We start from the raw sequence: 17,610 nt of genomic DNA, 5'->3' as shown, positions 1-17,610 counted from the left end.
TTGTCATAATGGATATAAATTTTATTTCTTCCGACCTCGCCTACTCCCTATACGGGAACAAAAAGGCGTTAACTGATTTTTTTTTCTTTTTTTTCTTCACCTTATCTTTCCAGTAGTTTAATGCATGATTCTGAAAACGTTTTATTCTTTGGCACATAGTCACTATTTCATCTAAAAGTAAAATGAAAGGTAATTTAAATAATAAGCAAAAAATGTTGAAGAGCAAAAAAAAAAAAAAAAGTGTACGTGAACGTATCTAAAAATACGCGAAATGTGTAAGCTGGACAAAAAAAAGGTGCGGAAAAAATATAAAAAATCCGTATACATCAATAATTATGTCAATGATTGTCGAAATAGGCGCCACGTGGAGAGCAGTTTGGAAAGTGATTTTTAGTACATACACTAAAAATAGCGAACTGTATGCAGTGTTATTAATTTTTATGGAGTTAGCTTTGGTGTTATGATGTTTACTTCTGTTATTCCATGGTAGTGTGGTGTTCTGGTTGAATACTATTATTATTTATTGAAATTGCTCACATTTATGCACTCAGCATAGGAAGAAAAAAAAAACATATAGTAAACATCAGTTTAATTACAAATGGTCTCGTTTAAATAGTGGAGTTATGTGTATATAAATGTATATTTGTGTGAAGTTTTTCGTGCTTAAGATTATTAACATCCAGTAAATTAATTATTAACCTGCATTGTGTCGAATCTGTGAATTCTGCTTGCAGTTTCCTCTAAGAAGAGGATGGTAAAGAATTTTGTTACTTTTAAATCATTGCCCTTCATTTGGAATGTTATAAAGCTCTAATACCTTACTAAATTTCCCATATCAGTTTCTTTATGGCATGGTAATGCTATAAACATGTGTCATTCATTACATATTGCAAATTCATTTATCAATTTAATTTTCGAAGGGGAAAACTATGCATTCTTTTCAAATGTTAACCGTACAATGGTGGGTTAGTTTTGTCTAAGCACATGATATCTTTGAGAACTCACTGGGAATTTTAATTCGTGTTTTATCCAGTGTGATTTTTAATCACATTGGAAATCACACTGGTTAGAAACGTGAACCCATCACAAATAGGCTCATATACAGTAGTATGATTTGCTCAGTTTATGTGTATCGAGTCATTATTCTGGTAGGACTAATTACATTTTTGATACCGATGAATTATCAAAGATGAAAGTAGTTACATTTTAATGCTATAAATAATTGGAATATGTGATAATTTCATATAGAGTACGATTATAAATGGATGTACGTGCACTCTTATCAAATTTATCATTACTTGCTTGTATTGTTATTGCTAGAATCTACGACGAAGAATATTTTATATGGTGAAATCTGGGAATTTTTTTTTTTTTTAATAAGAGAAATCAAAATTATCACAAAACAACTTAGGTGATCACTGAAGTGAGCTCAGGGTGACCACTTAGCAAAAATATTTCGTACGAACTTATGCAAAAAAAAAGGTAATAAATCTGGAAATAAAAAAGTACTAGATTTTTATTTGCTTTCGTTTCACTCTGTTTTGGGCATTTTACGATATCACTACCTTATTATCATAGATGAACTCAATGTAAAACCTTGAAATTAACACATGTACGACAAAAATGAAAAGAAAAAAAAATCAAAACTCATCTCATTATAGTCGTCTATGAGTCCAAGAGCTGCAGTTGTCATTCATCATAACAGAAGTCCCAGTTGTAACTCTAGCACTTAATGTGTATTAATTTAATATATAACTTTTAGTGTTTAAAATAATGTAACATTAAATTTTCAGTTATTTAATATGCTATTTACATATTTACATATAAGGGGTGCCCATTCACAAGAAAAACACTGGAAGTATTTATTCATTATTTTTGCAGATTTTGCTAAATTAATTAACTCTTCAGAAATAGTAAAATCTGTAGCTGATGAAAGTTTAAATTTTTCTTTTGTCAAAAGAAGGCCATTCATCAAGTGAGTTTGTAGTTGATTTCTTATTTTATTCTTATTTATTGTCACTGCTGAAAATATCCTTTTAGTTGCTGCTGATGAATGAGGGAGGCACAGCTTTAACTATGTTGTTAAATTAGGGAACATTTGTTCTCCTACAGCATTTTTCATTTCAAAAACCTTATTCCAAAAAAAACTTTTTTTCAAATGCTTCTACAGTCTTCAATAGTTGCCATTCTCTATCAAGCTCTTCATAACGTCCCTAGATATACATTTCTATGTATAAAAACCACCCATTGTCGGTTGGATTTATCCTTTCAATGAGGTCCAATTTACGCTGTGGATAAATAAAAGGTGGTTACTTATATTAAAATATTTAATTTTTCCACTTGTTTTCATTGCTGTAGTGATCTTATAACTCACGAGAGGTGTTTGAATAGCAAAGAATATATTTTCATTAGCAGTCGATGAAAAGAATATATTTTCATAATACCAGTCGGATTGCGTGAGTATGGATTCAGGAGTGAGGAAGAGAAGGTCAGCGAACAGTGAGAAGGGGAGAAAAAAAGAGAGAAATCATGCTTGTGTCACTGAATGTGACATATGGGGAGGTGGGAGAAGAGAAAAATATTAAACTCATATGTCTAACTCTAATCTTGTTGTTGTTATTATTATTTGGAAGGAAGAAAGTACTAGATCTGTTGGTCAACGTACTAGAACACTAAAAATTTATAAAAAGTACTAGATCTAATACGAAAGTACTAGTTGTCGTCACCCCGAGTAAGCTTCTTCAAGGGTTCGAGTCTGAACAGTTCAATTTCTTTCTGGCTGATATAAAGTAGCCTTCAATTAAATTTATGTATTTATTTATTATTATTTTTTTTTTTTTTAATGTGAAGAAATTGGTTCCCACATTTTGCTATTTAAAGTATAGATATAAAAAAATTTTAGAAATGTAAAAATGTTTTATTTATAACATTGATAATAATAACATTGATAGCATCAAATACATAGTGTTGCAATAGTAGAATAAACAATGTTTTGAATTTTCTTACTGTTTTAGTCACAAGCAAAATTGTGACTAAAAATGGTGCTGGTGGAGCTGAAAGCAGTCATATACCTGCAGTAAACGCAGGTAAAGCGGATTATGCAAATTTTACTGTGCGTACATGACAGCAGCGCCACCTATTCCACTTAAAAAAAGGATTGGGAACGTTTAGGCAGTTATTCGAATGAATGACATATCATTAATTTCAAAAGTATCAAAAATATCAAATATCACCTATATACTTTTCTCATCCACTTTTGCTTCCCCCTATTTTCTGTGCTCTGTAAACACTCACTGAACACTAATATTTCCTCAGGTTAATTCTCATATTTACCATTCCATAGTCCTGATACAACTTAGTTATTTTTCTCTGGGTGCTTTTAGAGCATTTCTTTATTTGTTAAATATTCTGGACACTAGATCTGCACACACTAGTCCATGTGCAAATGATCATTGCACTATGCAGTTTTATTATGAAAAATAAATAAAAGTACATACTTTTTTTAAAATTATTATTTCAGTGAGCACTGCTTTGTATTTAAATAAACTATGCATGTTGTATTCGTGGAAAGGCTTATGTGTTCACAGTACATGTTATTTTTGGTTTATTTATTTTTATTTATTTTTTTCACGGTATCGATGACAACACAGAATAGAAATAAATAAGATGCATGTTGTAGAATGGAAAGGGGGTGGGGGACAATTGTCTCTCTCTCATTGGATACCGACATTGTCTTGATCACGATCCTATTTCTGATATACAAGTAATAAAATAAATATTAATAAAATGGGATACCTAAAGTGTCTTGGCTGGATAACTGGAAGGAAACCCCCATATAACCTTTTAGGAAATGCAGAGAACTGACTGCTTCTGACCTGATGTCTATTCTTCATTTAGTGCACCCTGTTGGATAACTGCCTGGATACTGAATAAACGAGGACGAGTTGCAATTAAGGATTTAGCAGACCAAATTGTAGTCTCATTGGCTTAAATTATGACTCAAAATGATGGTACAGCATGATGGAATTTCATGCTGGCTGGGCGTTGCCCGGTTAAAGCCCCCCCCCTTTGTTTTCATGGAGCGAACAGCAAAAAAAGTCAGCTACTGGAACAAACCCCAACTCAACATCAGCAGAGATCAAGATTGGTCCCATCAACATAAGAAGCATCAATGGAAAAGAAATGGAACTAGCAGAATTGGATAAGTACCAGATCGACATAATAGGAGTTACCAAAAAAAGAAGACAAAAACAGTATGAGGTCTTTCTAAGCAACAAATACAGGATGTTATATTCAGGCAATAACAATCAGGGAAAAGAAGGAGTAGCCATAATGTGTTAAACACTAAATATGAGGATAATCTTTTTGAATGGCAGGCAGTATCAAGTAGAGTGATGTAGCCTAACATCAGAATGGGGAACTGGACAATGAGACTTATTTGTACTTATGGTCCCAGAGAAGGTTCTACTAAGGAAGAAGTGGAGGAATTTTTTGAGGCATTAGAGAAGGCAGCTGACACAATGAAAAAGGAAAAATTGGTCCTTGTTAGAGATCTAAACGGCAAAGTAGGAAATGATTATTAGACATATCAGATTGTTTTGGGAAAAATTTGGAAAAGAGCAAAGCTAATAATAATGGTCAGTACCTACTAGATTTCTGCTCAGAATTTGGACTGTTTATTACTAACACCATGTTCCAACATAAAAAGTGCACAAAGTCACGTGGAGAGAAGATTCAAGGAATAAGAAGGACAACCTAACTAAAATTAAAAATGGTAAATCAGCAGAAGATTAGATAAACTCTGAACTGTATAAATTTGCTGGAAAAAAATTTCATCAGAGATTATTAAAATTTTTAAATAAAATATATACAAATGGACAAATACCAATAGAATACAAGTATAGTAATACCTAATATTTAAAAAGGGGGATAAAACAAAACCTGCTAATTAGAGGTATTAGTTTAGCCATCAGATGTGAACTATAAACTCAAATACACAAACATTATTCATGAAAAAATGAAAGAGTTTGAAAACAAGAACTAAACCTTGGAGATACAGTGGCAAACCCTAAAGAAAACTTTGATTCAGCCAGAGAGGCATGTTTGGTGAGGTAATCTGCAAGAACAGAAAACTCAGAACTCCATGGTGGACTCAAGAAGTTAAAAGAGGCAGTCAAGGAAAAGAAGAAAGCATATTGAAAGTTCCTGGAAAGTAAGTCAGCTTGTGCTCTTAGAGAATACAGAGGAAAATGTAAATGCAAATTGAATAACTGCTGTAAAAAATTTGGTATGAAAATCAGCATTAAAAAGACAGACAATGTAAATAGGTAGGAACACTGAAAACATTAACCTGCATCCTGAATGGAGAATCTATAAAACAAGTAAAGCATTTCAGCTGTTTAGGCACACTTTTTAGTGATGATGACAAATTAAATTTGGAAATAGACAGAAAAATTAGCACAGCTGGTATAGTAGGAAGTCAACTGAATACATTTATATGGAATAAGAGAGAGAGATATTAGTCAAATCACTAAAGTAGCTATATACAAGACAGCGTTCAAACCAATTTTAACATGGATCTTAGAGCTGGATTAGAAATAAAATTCTTGATCAAAGACGAGACCATAGATATGAGAGGCCTGAGAAAGATTGGGGGACTGAACAGATGGCATCAGTGGTAGTATCATATTAAAAACGAGGATATTAGGAAAGAACATGACATTGTTAGCATTCAGGAATGTGTTAACAGAGCTAATCTTAGGTGGTATGATCACTTAAACAGAATGAATAGGAAAGATTAGCCAAACAAGTATTCTTTGGCAGGAAAAAGCCCCAGAGGAAGACCAACATGTAGGTGGATTCATACAGTAAAAAGTGCCTTAGAAGACAGAAATATAAGATCTTATAATATTGGAATGTTGACAGATAACAGGCTAATCTGAAGGAAAATTGTTGATAGGAAGTTAGTAATGATGTAACTTTTCATGTAGTACCATCATAAGATCCTGTACTCCCACTGAGGGTATACGTCAGAAATTGGATGATGAAGTAATAAAATTTGATTTTAATTATTACTGTCGAGTATTTATGCAATCAGATGACTATGAGAAATCATCACTGTTAAACACAATGTTCATCAAACAGTCTTAAACATGATTATCTGTACACACCATATGCTCTCGCAATGCATTCCACTCAGCCATCACTATCCATGCAAAAATCTGCTCTTCACACATACTTCTTCATACCTTCCATACAAAACTTTCAGGAATGGCTTCCTTTTCTGTTCATCATGATAAAAAAATCTTTTTTGTACCTGCATAATCAGGCTCACATGCTTACCAGTTTTTTTATTAATCATGTCACTTCTGTTCAGTAGTCTCTGCAGAGGCATAATTGATCAGATCTCTCTCTATGTATGTTTTGGTTGATAAACACATTGCACAGTGAACCTGAGTTGATTTTTCTGTGGTAAGAGGAGTGCTTGATGGGAGTGTGATGACATGTTTCCTGTAAACATTAATGAGTTCTGCTTTCTCTAAATTCAAGAGAAAAATTGCAGATTTCTTGCTGATTTTTGTTCACTTAAACAGAACAAGGTATAAAGCACATGTAATTTCCAATAAAGTAAGCATTATGTGAAATGATATATTTTTATTTAAAAAGCTGTATAAGGATGCCCACATTCATGATTTTCAGTTCTTATACTCTGTGGGACCAAAAGAGTGATTTTTTTGCTTTCGTAAAATGCGATGCAGCTTTTGTGTTTGATTTAGTAAAATTGGATGTGCATATTTGCATATATTGGCTTCACTAAATTTAAATGGTTAAGTTAACTTTTGAGGGTTACATGCCAGTCTTTTTCTTGTTTGTTATTTTTCAGGACCAATAGAGATTAAGAGCTATTAAATCATTTGTGGATATGTATGTGTACGCACACACAGAGAGAGAGAGAGAGAAGCCAAAACCAGCAATGTGCAAAGCCAGTATACACAAACATGCACATCACATTTTAGTAAAGCAAATGAAATCTTCCTCTGGTCTCAATAGCAAAAGCTAACGTTTTACTTCAATCATCCATGCCATTATCATTATATACGTGGGTGGTCTGAAAACCTCTCGGCCTAACAATGAAAAAACAAATTTATAATTTCAAAATTATTTTTATTTTTCAAGATAATCTCCCTTAAGACTAATACATTTATTCCAGTGATGCTCCAGCACCATTATCCTGTCCCTGTAGTGGTTCTCAGTAAGATCTACAAAATATCCCTCTACAGCTTAAATCGCCTCTTGATTCAAAGAAAAACGCTGATCAGAAAGGAAGAGTTTTAGATTTTGGAAGAGATAGAAGTCAGAGGGAGCCAAATCTGGGGAATAGGGTGGATATTCCAACAATTCATAGTGAAGATCCCTTAATTTTCCCATTGCAAAACACCTTTGTAAGCAGGTGCATTGTCCTGATGAAAGATGATTTTTTTCTTCTGTAAACTGGGTCTTTTCTCATGAATTTTTTTGTCTAGTCTGGTTAAAAGATTGGAATAATATTTCCCGGTTATTGTTTTATCCCTTTCAAGATAATTAATAAACAAAATGCCTTTAGCATCGCAAAACACCGATGCCATGACCTTTCCTGCTGATGGAACCGATTTTGTCTTCTTTGGCACTGAACAACCGGCTTCTCTCCACTGTTTTGACTGCTGTTTGGATTCTGGTGTGTAATGGTGAATCCAAGTCTCATCCATAGTAATAAATTGATGCACAAAATCAATTTTATTATTGTTAAAATGCTCCAAGCACTGTTCAGAGATTTTTATGCGAGTGTGTTTTTGATCTGCTGTGAGCAAGCGTGGCACCCATCTTGCGCAAAGCTTTTTCATTTGCAATTCTTCATGCAAAATATATCCTACATGTTCTTTTGAGATGCCTATAGTCTCAGCAATTTCATGCACTTTGACTCGCTGGTCATCTAATACCATATCGTGCACTTGATCAATGATTTCTGGTGTTGCACTTTTTTGGACGTCCTTCACGTAGAGGATCACATTCAAGGCTGGTACGGCGATGTTTAAACTCGGCTGCCCATTTCTTAATTGTCAGAAACGAAGGAGAAGAGGTCCCATAAACTTTTATGAACTTCGAATGAATTTCTTTTGGTGTTAAACCTTCTTTTACAAACAATTTTATAACCGCACGATACTCAATTTTATTCATTTCAAGGGATACAAACAGGTGTATAAAACAAACTACTTGATAGAATGACATGCAATTTCATATGGATGCTTATGACAAATGTACCAAGTTAGAAAAAAAAAAATCACGCCCTTGTTACAGCAGTGCCATATCAAGGGCATGGTGAATGAGGTGCCTGCCACAGGCACAACTAGGTTTGGGGTGCAAAATGTAAAAAATGTTAAAAATAAATAAATAGATATAAAAGTCCGCTATTTTATATTGTATTTTTAAATTTTGGCAATACGCCGCTTTAGACACACAAATTCTGCAACACACTGCAACTCATTTTGATGGGGTTAATAGTAAGTATATAACATATTGTACTTAGTAAAATTTAACTTGTTACATTTTAATTTTTCAAAATTTTTGTCATTTTTGGGTTAAGGGGGCACAAGTTAGAAACTCGCCACAGGTGCCTCATACCCTCGTTAATGTACTGTCAGCGAGTGTTTGATGAGAGCATGATGAAATCGTGGCTTTTTATGATTTCCTGGCTGCAGAATTTAAGGATATTAGTGAAGTTGTTAAAATATAAAGAGGGAAAGTGAAGAGGTATTGAAAGAAGTGAAAAAAGAAGAGCGAGTGAGTAAACAATATGTCTTCTGCCCTAGTATAATAGTGATTGCAAAGGAGTTGATGCAGAGGTTGTGGAGACACTGGTTTGGGTTTTTCATCCTGTAAAACAGACAAACTAGTCAGAAGAACTGTTGCCTTCAGATGTAATTCCAAAACAGCAGTTGGGCTAGTGGATGAGTGTTATATGTAGAAGTGTGGAGTAAATTAGATGCATGAAAAAGTGCTTTCATGAGTTTGATGGATTGTACATGAATGGATTTGGAGTTAGGTATTCGAAGAAAGTGTTGTTTGTTGAAGTGCATCCTTTTTGAGTGAGAGTGATGGAATGTTTAGTATAGTTAAGTCTTGAATTTGAAGGAATGGTCAATGCAGAGAAAGCTGTAAGCTAAGGGGGATACTGCAGTTTAGGTATACTAAAGCCATGAGCATCTGGGAGAGGAGTTTTTGGCATTGGTTAGTGCTTGCTTTAGCCAAAAGATTAAAGGCATTAGTGAGACTTGGTTGATAGAGATTGATATTGGGACAGAATGTGACATAGTATTTTCAGGGAAGATAAAAAGAACAGGATGGGAGATAGGGGTATGATAACAAAAAATCACAACCAGAAAAGAGAATATTTATCAGGAAGGTAGAGATGTGGAAGGAAGTGCATTTGAAGATATGGTGAGATAGAGGCTAACAAGACGAAATGTCTAGTTGGTAGTTACTATAGGTTATGGAGTATAAAGGAAGATGGGGTGATAGAATGTGTTGACAAATTCCCATAATGACTGTAGGATGGGTAATTATTATAGTGAACTTAAACTATGGAGACATAGAGTGGAAGGTAGAAAGATCACATGGCGAGAAGGAATGGAATTTACACACTTACTAGAGATAGTTGCTTGTAATAGCATGTGATAGAGGGTATTGTTGATTAATTTTAATGGTATGGATAAGAACACAGACTGATAAGAAAATAACTGTTTATTAACTTATTGCTGATATTTTGCTGGGATTATATCCAGCATCTACAGAGCACAAAAACAGTTTGTTACAGTATGCAAAAAAAAAAACAATCCAATATAACAATAGGACTAGTTTGAACAACTGTAAAGTACAGCATGAAGAACTAAAGTCCTAATTAGGCACCATCTATGTTAAAAAAAAAAAAAAAAAATATATATATATATATATATATATATACACACACACACCAGATTGTTGTTTCGCATAATGTAACAAACTGTTTTTGTGCTCTGAAGATGCTGGAGAGAATACTAGCAAAATATCAGCAATAAGTTAATAAACAGTTATTTTTTTTTATCTGTCTGTATTCTCATCCATCCTGTTAATCAACATGTACAACGAACATATAAGCCTATCTACATATTTATGTGATGGAGGGGGACTCTAGGTTTCAAAGTGCTGGATCTGGTGACAGCATCAGAGGATTTGTGATTAAGGTAGCTAATATTGCCTCTGATCAAGGAGAGTGATGATGCAGTCTTGACTTGGGAGGTTGTTAGATGTAAAATTTGAAATGAAAAAAGGGTGTATGTGCAACTGCAAATCAGGTGATTGTGACAAACTTATGAGGTGGTTTCTAGTAGTGCCATGGCATAATCTATAAAGAAAGGGATGCCAGTAACCCATGGGAAATGGCAAGATACATAGCAAGAACCATCAGACTATATACTCAGTATAATGATTATAAATTGGAGTTAAATGGATGAGTGGCATCATTAAGCAGGAGCTGCAGAATTGTTGTGGAAGGCATATAACAAGAAGAGTGATTAGCATACTCATGAGTTGTACGAAGCACAAGAAAAAAAAAGTGATTTCAACATAAGGAAGGAAAATCAGATTATGAGAGAAAATATGGCCAAAGAAATCCCAAATAGTTCTTTTGATTTTTTAATGATACTTGTGACATAATGATTAGAAATATATACACGTTAACACAAGAATAATGTTTAATTTGCCAAATATTTCTGTCTGAATATTACAGACCATCTTCAGTGGCTACATAGGAATAGTTTTAAAAAAACAAAGTGGAATACGAACACTTTATTAGTCTAATAACATTAGACTAATAAAGTGTTCGTCAAAGTTAATTACAAAAAAAAAAAAAAAAATTAATGTGTTATCCTGATTAAACTTTCCCAAATTTTTGATATTGATATACAGTCATTACGATTCAAATTAGGACGTTGAAGTAAGGCCTCCACACTTTCTTTAAATAAACGTTCAAATTTGTAGTGACATCTGTGTAGGAGGAGAGTTTTTCAAAAAAGAGGTGAGTTGCCAATGTGATTTCAATAATTTAGATAGATATTTGGCTATGTGATAAGTAGGAGAATCAATACAATCCACTATAGGGTGAAGATTTCTGATTTCTTAAATAAATTGAAAAACATCACTTTACAACCTAGATCTTATGGTTATCTTTGATATAGAATCTTTATATACGAATGTACCTCTCAAAGAGATTTAGAATTACTTGCTGACATCTTCCCACAAGATATTATAAAGTTATTTGATTTCGTAAAGCATTCTGGATATTTCTTATGTCAAAACAAATTTTATAACCAAGTGGAAGGAACAGCCATGGGAAGTCCACTTTCTCCTGCTCTTGCCAACTTTTATTTAGAACATCTAAAAGAAGTCCTGTTCTCATCTATATTCCCTCACCCATCCTTTTGGGTTAGATATATAGATGACATCTTTGCTGTATGGCCTCACAACAGAGACTCCTTACCTTCCTTTTTAAGCAGCATCAATTCCTTACATCCTCGTATAAGGTTTACCATGGAGATTGAAAAAAACAATAAGTTATCTTTTTTAGATGTCCTTCTCATCCGTTCACCTTCTGGTATTCTTACAACAACAGTTTATAGAAAACCAACTTTCACAGGTCATTATATTCTCAAAGAATCTGCTCATCATCCTTGTCAAAAAACAGGAATCATAAAATGTTTAATCCGACGAGCCAAAACTAACTGTTCAACTTCTCATTTATTACAGGAAGAACTCTCAACTATCAAACATCACATGAAACTAAATGGCTTCTTCGAAAAGAGTACACAACATCTTTTCGATTCTTACAATCCAACACAGAACAGCAAAGATTCAATACACCAAATTCCAATTCCCTACATTTCTGGGATTTCAGAACCAATTTCAAGAAGTCTGAAGAAATATGATTTAACAGCCACTTACACTCCTATTAACAAATTATCCACCTATTTTCCTTCATCTAAAGATAAATGCTCAACCTTGTCTCTATCTGGTGTGTCAAGTTCCTTGCAATTGTAATCTTTCCTACTTTGGACAAACTGGACGTTCTATAGAAAAAGGAATTCAAGAGCATCAGTCATCAATTCAACACAACAAACCTGAGAAATCTGGATTAGCTCAGCATGGATTAGAAACAAGCCACAGTATCCTTTGGTCCAAGACTCTCCTCCTACACAGATGTCACTACAAATTTGAAGGTTTATTTAAAGAAAGTGTGGAGGCCTTACTTCAACGTCCTAACTTGAATCGTAATGACTATATCTATATCAAAAATTTAGGAAAGTTTAATCAGGATAACACATTAATTTTTTTTTTTTTTTTTTTGTAAATTTCCTATATTCGTCTAATGTTATTTTTGAGATTATTATATGACTTTCTGAATTAATATCTTTATTATGACTTTAAAGATATTAAATGTTAAATAGTTTATTCTTCTAATACTTAGCGATATGACATCACGCAGCTCGTTCTACGTGTGAATGATCAATTGTTCGTATTCCACTTTGTTTTTTAAAACTATTCCTATGCAGCCACTGAAGATGGTCTGTAATATTCAGACCATCTTCAGACCAGACAAATTAAACATTATTCTTGTGTTAACGTGTATATATTTCTAAATAGTTCTTTTGCTAAGTAGTGAGTAAAAGGAAGAGTGAAAGAGAAAGAATGGAAGGATAACCTTAATGGATGCTGTTGGTAGGATGGTGACAGAAGCAGAAGTAGGTAGTTGTGTTATTGATTCTAATCTTTAAAGGTACCCTTGGCATAACTATAAACAACATATTACAAAATAACTACAGCAATTAACTTTAATGACAGTACAAGTATTTTATGCTGAAAATAACAGTACATCATCAGTGTGTAGAAATAAGCAAATCAAAGAACAGGAATACAAAGTATATACAATAATTGGTTTACCGATTAAAAATGGTTGCCATGAGCTAGATATTAATTTATTAATAAATATTATTTCTTAAGAGAGAGACCTCCAGGGAGTCAGGGATTCATCGAGGGAGGCCACATACTACATGCACCAGTTATCATACTTGTTCTTGAATTCATTCAAACTGCTTACATATTAAAACTGTTTTTGATGTTTACATAAAATGAGAATGTCCCAAACTTTTGAGAGAAAGAGAGAGAGATTCTTTCTGATTCAGGTTAGGCTGATGTAAAAGGGTTTTGCAACTTTCTTTGAAAAGTCATTCATATTTAAAACTGCTTCTATTGAGAAGACGAGCTTCATTACACCAGATACTGTGTTTAGTATCAATACTAAGCTGTGCCAGACAGACCAGACTTTTAAGGTTTCACATATTCAGTGTAATGCCATTTGTGCATGTCAAATATAATTTGACATACCCAAAATCCTGTCTGGATTTTGACAGGTTTTGAAGTAAGAATGGAATTATAGATATATGCTGAAATGACACTCTTCATAGCAGTGGCAGAATAGGAGCTTAGCAAATGTGTTTTTAGGAGGAGAGCTAGTAAGAAAGATATGTTCAGATCCAGTCTACAGTGTGAAGAACCTTTGAGGACTTACCAGCTGAAGTGGGTTAGCTGATCTCATATGGAATATGAGATCAGCTAACCCAGAATAGTTAATGGACAAATTATGTTGGCTTCATAGCCTTAATTGCTGTGGCTGAACTCCACATGACATTTTCTGATAAGTATGTGTTTCATTCCAGGTAGCTCTTTGTGCTATTTTGCCCAAGCATTACAGAGGTGGCAGGATTTTTTTCTCCCAGTTAGTTTGGTTTTTCATCCCACATAAACTGGCCAGAAGAACATGTGAAATTAACAGACATAATCCACTGTTCTCATAGCCTCACTCGCTTCAGCCATAATTCCCAAATCACAACATCTTATGCAATTTGTCCTCTGAGCTTCTTCTGAACTTTTAACCCTTCCTCTGTTATTACCTAGATCTATAGTCTCATCAGTTTCTTGTAGTGCAGTCTCAGCAATAGTAATATACAACTTGTAAGATCTTTAATATTAACCTTACACTTGCCAACATTTGAACTATTAACCATTATACATTGTCGACAATATCATTTCATTTAAATCCAGCAGGGTCTCTACATCAATTTAATAGACTTTTTTTTTTCTTGTAGATAAGCTTATACATTGGTAACACATGACTATTAAATTATTTCAGGAAATTGCAACATCATCATCATCAAATTCCTGCCATGGAGGCATACAGGATATGATAGTACTACATGAAAAAAAAATTACACCATTATTAATTTCCTATCTACAATTTTCCTCCAAATCAGTCTGTTACTTGTCAAGACTCCAACATTATCAGATCTTATATTTCTATCGTCTAAAGCACTTTGTACCGTATCAATCCACCTATATCTTGGTCTTCCTTTGGGTCATTTTGCTGCCAACCTGGCAGAGAACACTTGTTTTGCTAATCTTTCCTCGCCCATTCTGTTTAAGTGACCATACCATCTGAGATTAGCTCTGCTAACGCATTCCTGGATGCTGACAATGTCAAGTTCTTTCCTAATATCCTCGTTTTTAATATGATACTGCCATTGATGCCACGCCTATTCTGTTCACGCCTATAATCTTTCTCAGGACTCTCATATCTGTGGTCTCTAGTCTTTGGTCAAGTGTTTTACTTCTGACCCAGCTCTCAGATCCATAAGTTAAAACTGGTTTGAACACTGTCTTGTATACAGCTAATTTAGTGTTCCGACTAATTTCTCTCTTATTCCATATGAATTTATTCAATTGACTTCCCACCATACCAGCTTTGCTGATTCTGTTGTCTATTTCTATATTGAATTTACCATCTTCAGTAAAAATCGTGCCTAAATAGCTGAAATGTTTTACTTGTTCCACAGGTTCTCCATTCACAACACAGTTGACATTTTCAATGATTCTGCCTATTTTCATTGTCTTTGTCTTTTTATTGCTGACCTTCATACCATATCTATTACAACAGCTATTCAATTTAGTCAGAGAATCTTGCAGACTTGTAGCGGATTTATTTAGAAGTATAACATCATCCGCATAAAGCAAAGAGCTGACATTAACATCTCCAATTTTGATATCATGTTTAATACCACTTTCCTTCATAATGTGATCCATATAGATAATGAATAACAGAGGGGATAATGTACATCCTTGTCTCACACCAGATTTAACATTAAACCATCTTCCTGTACTTCCTTCAATTCTAACTGCTGACTTACAACTCAAATAAAGACTAAGTATTGCTTGATATAATGCCCCATTGACACCATATAACTGCAGCGTATTGAATAGCTTCTCTCTCTCTTGGCACCTTGTCATATGCCTTTTCCAGATCGACAAAACTTAAATACAGATCTTTGTTATATTCCCATGCTTTCTCGACTATTTGTCGTAAAGTGACGATCTGATCCTGACAGCCTCTATTTGGCCTGAATCCAGCTTGTTCTTCACCAAGCTTTTCTTCCACAATTCATCTCAACTGTTTCTCAAGTATACTTGCATAGATCTTGCCAGGAACACTCGGAAGTAATTACTCCATACTTCAAGGATATCTTTTTCTCCCGTTTTCATGTCACCTTTATCTTCTCTAATTCCTTTTACAGCACTCTTTCCTCCATTCTTAAGCTTCTTCAACAACCTCCGGAATATTTTGCCACCTTCTTGATATTTATTTTCTATATTCTTGCCAAAGTAGGCCAATGACTTTTGTTTAGCTAGTTTTACACAGTGTTTAGCATTCTTGCATTTGTCTCTATATTCTCTAAGATCACAAGCTGACTTATTTGACAGGAACTTTTGGTACGCTTTCTTCTTTTCCTTCACTGCCTCTTTAACTTCCTGTGTCCACCAGGGAGTTCTGATTTTTTTATCCTTACAGACAACCTCACCACATGCCTCTCTGGCTGAATCAATCAGTGTTTTCTTCAAGGTTTGCCGCTGAATCTCCAAGGTTTGGTTCCTGTTCTCAAACTCTTTCATTTTTTCTTCAATAATGTTAGTGTATTTTAGTCTACAGCTCACATCTGAGAGCTGCTCAACTTTTATTCGCTTTAAAACTTTCTTACATGTTATTCTTTTCAATATGAAATTCAATTTTATCCTACTCAAGACTAAATAGTGATCACTTCCAATTTCAAATCCTCTGTACACCCTGGTGTCCTGCACCAGGGAGAAAACATCACTGTCAACAATAACATAGTCAATGAGACTCCATGTGAATTTGTGCACATTTTTATGTTGGAACATGGTGTTAGTAATAACCAGTCCATGTCCTGAGCAGAAATCCAACAGATATTTGCCATTATTATTAGCTTTGCTCTTTTCTCCAAATTTTCCCAAAATATTTTTGTATGTCTCACAATCATTTCCTACTCCGCTATTTAGATCCCCAACAAGGACCAACTTTTCATTTTTCATTGTGTCAGTTGCTTTTTCTAAAGCCTCAAAAAATTCCTCCACTTCTACCTTATTAGAACCTTCTGTGGGACCATAGGCACAAATAAGTCTCATTGTCCAGTTCCCCATTCTCATATCTGCCCACATTACTCTACTTGAGACTGACTGCCATCCAAGAAGATTAGCCTCGTATTTTGTGTTGAATATTATGGCTACTCCTTCTTTTCCTTGATTGTCATTGCCTGAATATAACATTTTGTATTTATTGCTCAGAAAGATCTCACCAGTTTTTGTCTTTTTTGTTTCAGTCACCCCTATTATGTCGATCTGGTACTTATCTAATTCCTCAGCTAGCTCCATTTCTTTGCCATTCAGGCTTCTTATGTTGATAGTACCGATCTTTAACTCTGGTGATGTTGAGTTGGGGTTTATTTTCAGATTTGTTCCAGTAGCTGACTTTTCGCTGTTCGCCCTGGTTCCCTGGCGAAAACAACTGGGGCCTTGTTTAACCGGGTGACGCACCAGCCGGCATGAAATTTTGTCATGTTGTACCATCATTCTATTTGGTTTAACCAATAAGAATACAATTTGGTCGGCTAAATCCCAAATTGCCAGCCCATCCTCGTCCGTTCAGTATCCAAGTAGATACCCAATAGTGTGCACCACGAGAAGGTGAGGATTGGACATTAGGTCAGAAGCCCTGGTCGGTTCTCCGCATTCCTTTAAAGGCTATGTGGAGGTCTCCTCTCAGTTATACAGCTTTGACCCTTAAGCACCCCTATACTAGAATATTAATTAAAAGAAACTTTAATCAATACTTCTTATATTTTGTTAGTTCCTGCGTCCATGTATTATAGTTTTATGTTCCCATGAAGATGGTGATGTGACATTGCCGAAATATAGGAAGTATTGATTAAAGTTTCATTTAATTAATATTCTCGTTGTAATTTCCTGAAATAATTTAATAGTCTTTTTTTTGTATATTATACTTATCATAAAATTATATTGTTTTCACCTCTCCCTAGCTTAGTATCATCAGGAGCAAAAAATTTCTTTTCAAATATTCTTTCCAAAGGCTTTCCATGTATTTTTACACACAGCTTTAGCAGTCTTATATTTTTCTCT

The 17,610-nt window shown here is 34.2% G+C and overlaps 1 protein-coding gene across 6 annotated transcripts in view; it reads left to right on the top strand.

Moving 5' to 3' along the window:
• Positions 1-347: 347 nt before the first annotated feature.
• The window catches only part of LOC150101153 (vacuolar protein sorting-associated protein 26B-like), a 133,206-nt gene continuing 115,943 nt past the window's right edge, over positions 348-17,610 (top strand). For 3 of the 6 annotated variants that reach the window (XR_016549116.1, XR_016549117.1, XM_090401097.1), the window contains exon 1: positions 1,099-1,148. Coding sequence is in view for 3 of the 6 variants with exons in the window: in XM_090401097.1 (XP_090257223.1) it covers positions 1,110-1,148 (39 nt within the window). In the remaining 3 variants the exon portion in view is untranslated. Of the gene's footprint in view, positions 755-1,098; positions 1,149-17,610 lie in introns of those variants that run through there. The other 3 variants (XM_090401099.1, XM_090401100.1, XM_090401098.1) reach the window with 3 other exon arrangements.

The sequence above is a fragment of the Typopeltis vanoorti genome, chromosome 12 (genome assembly GCF_054136105.1).
Source record: "Typopeltis vanoorti isolate ZY-2024b chromosome 12, IOZ_Tvanoo_1.0, whole genome shotgun sequence".
Taxonomy (NCBI): Eukaryota; Metazoa; Arthropoda; class Arachnida; order Uropygi; family Thelyphonidae; genus Typopeltis; species Typopeltis vanoorti.
This window is presented reverse-complemented; position numbering and strand designations above follow the sequence as displayed.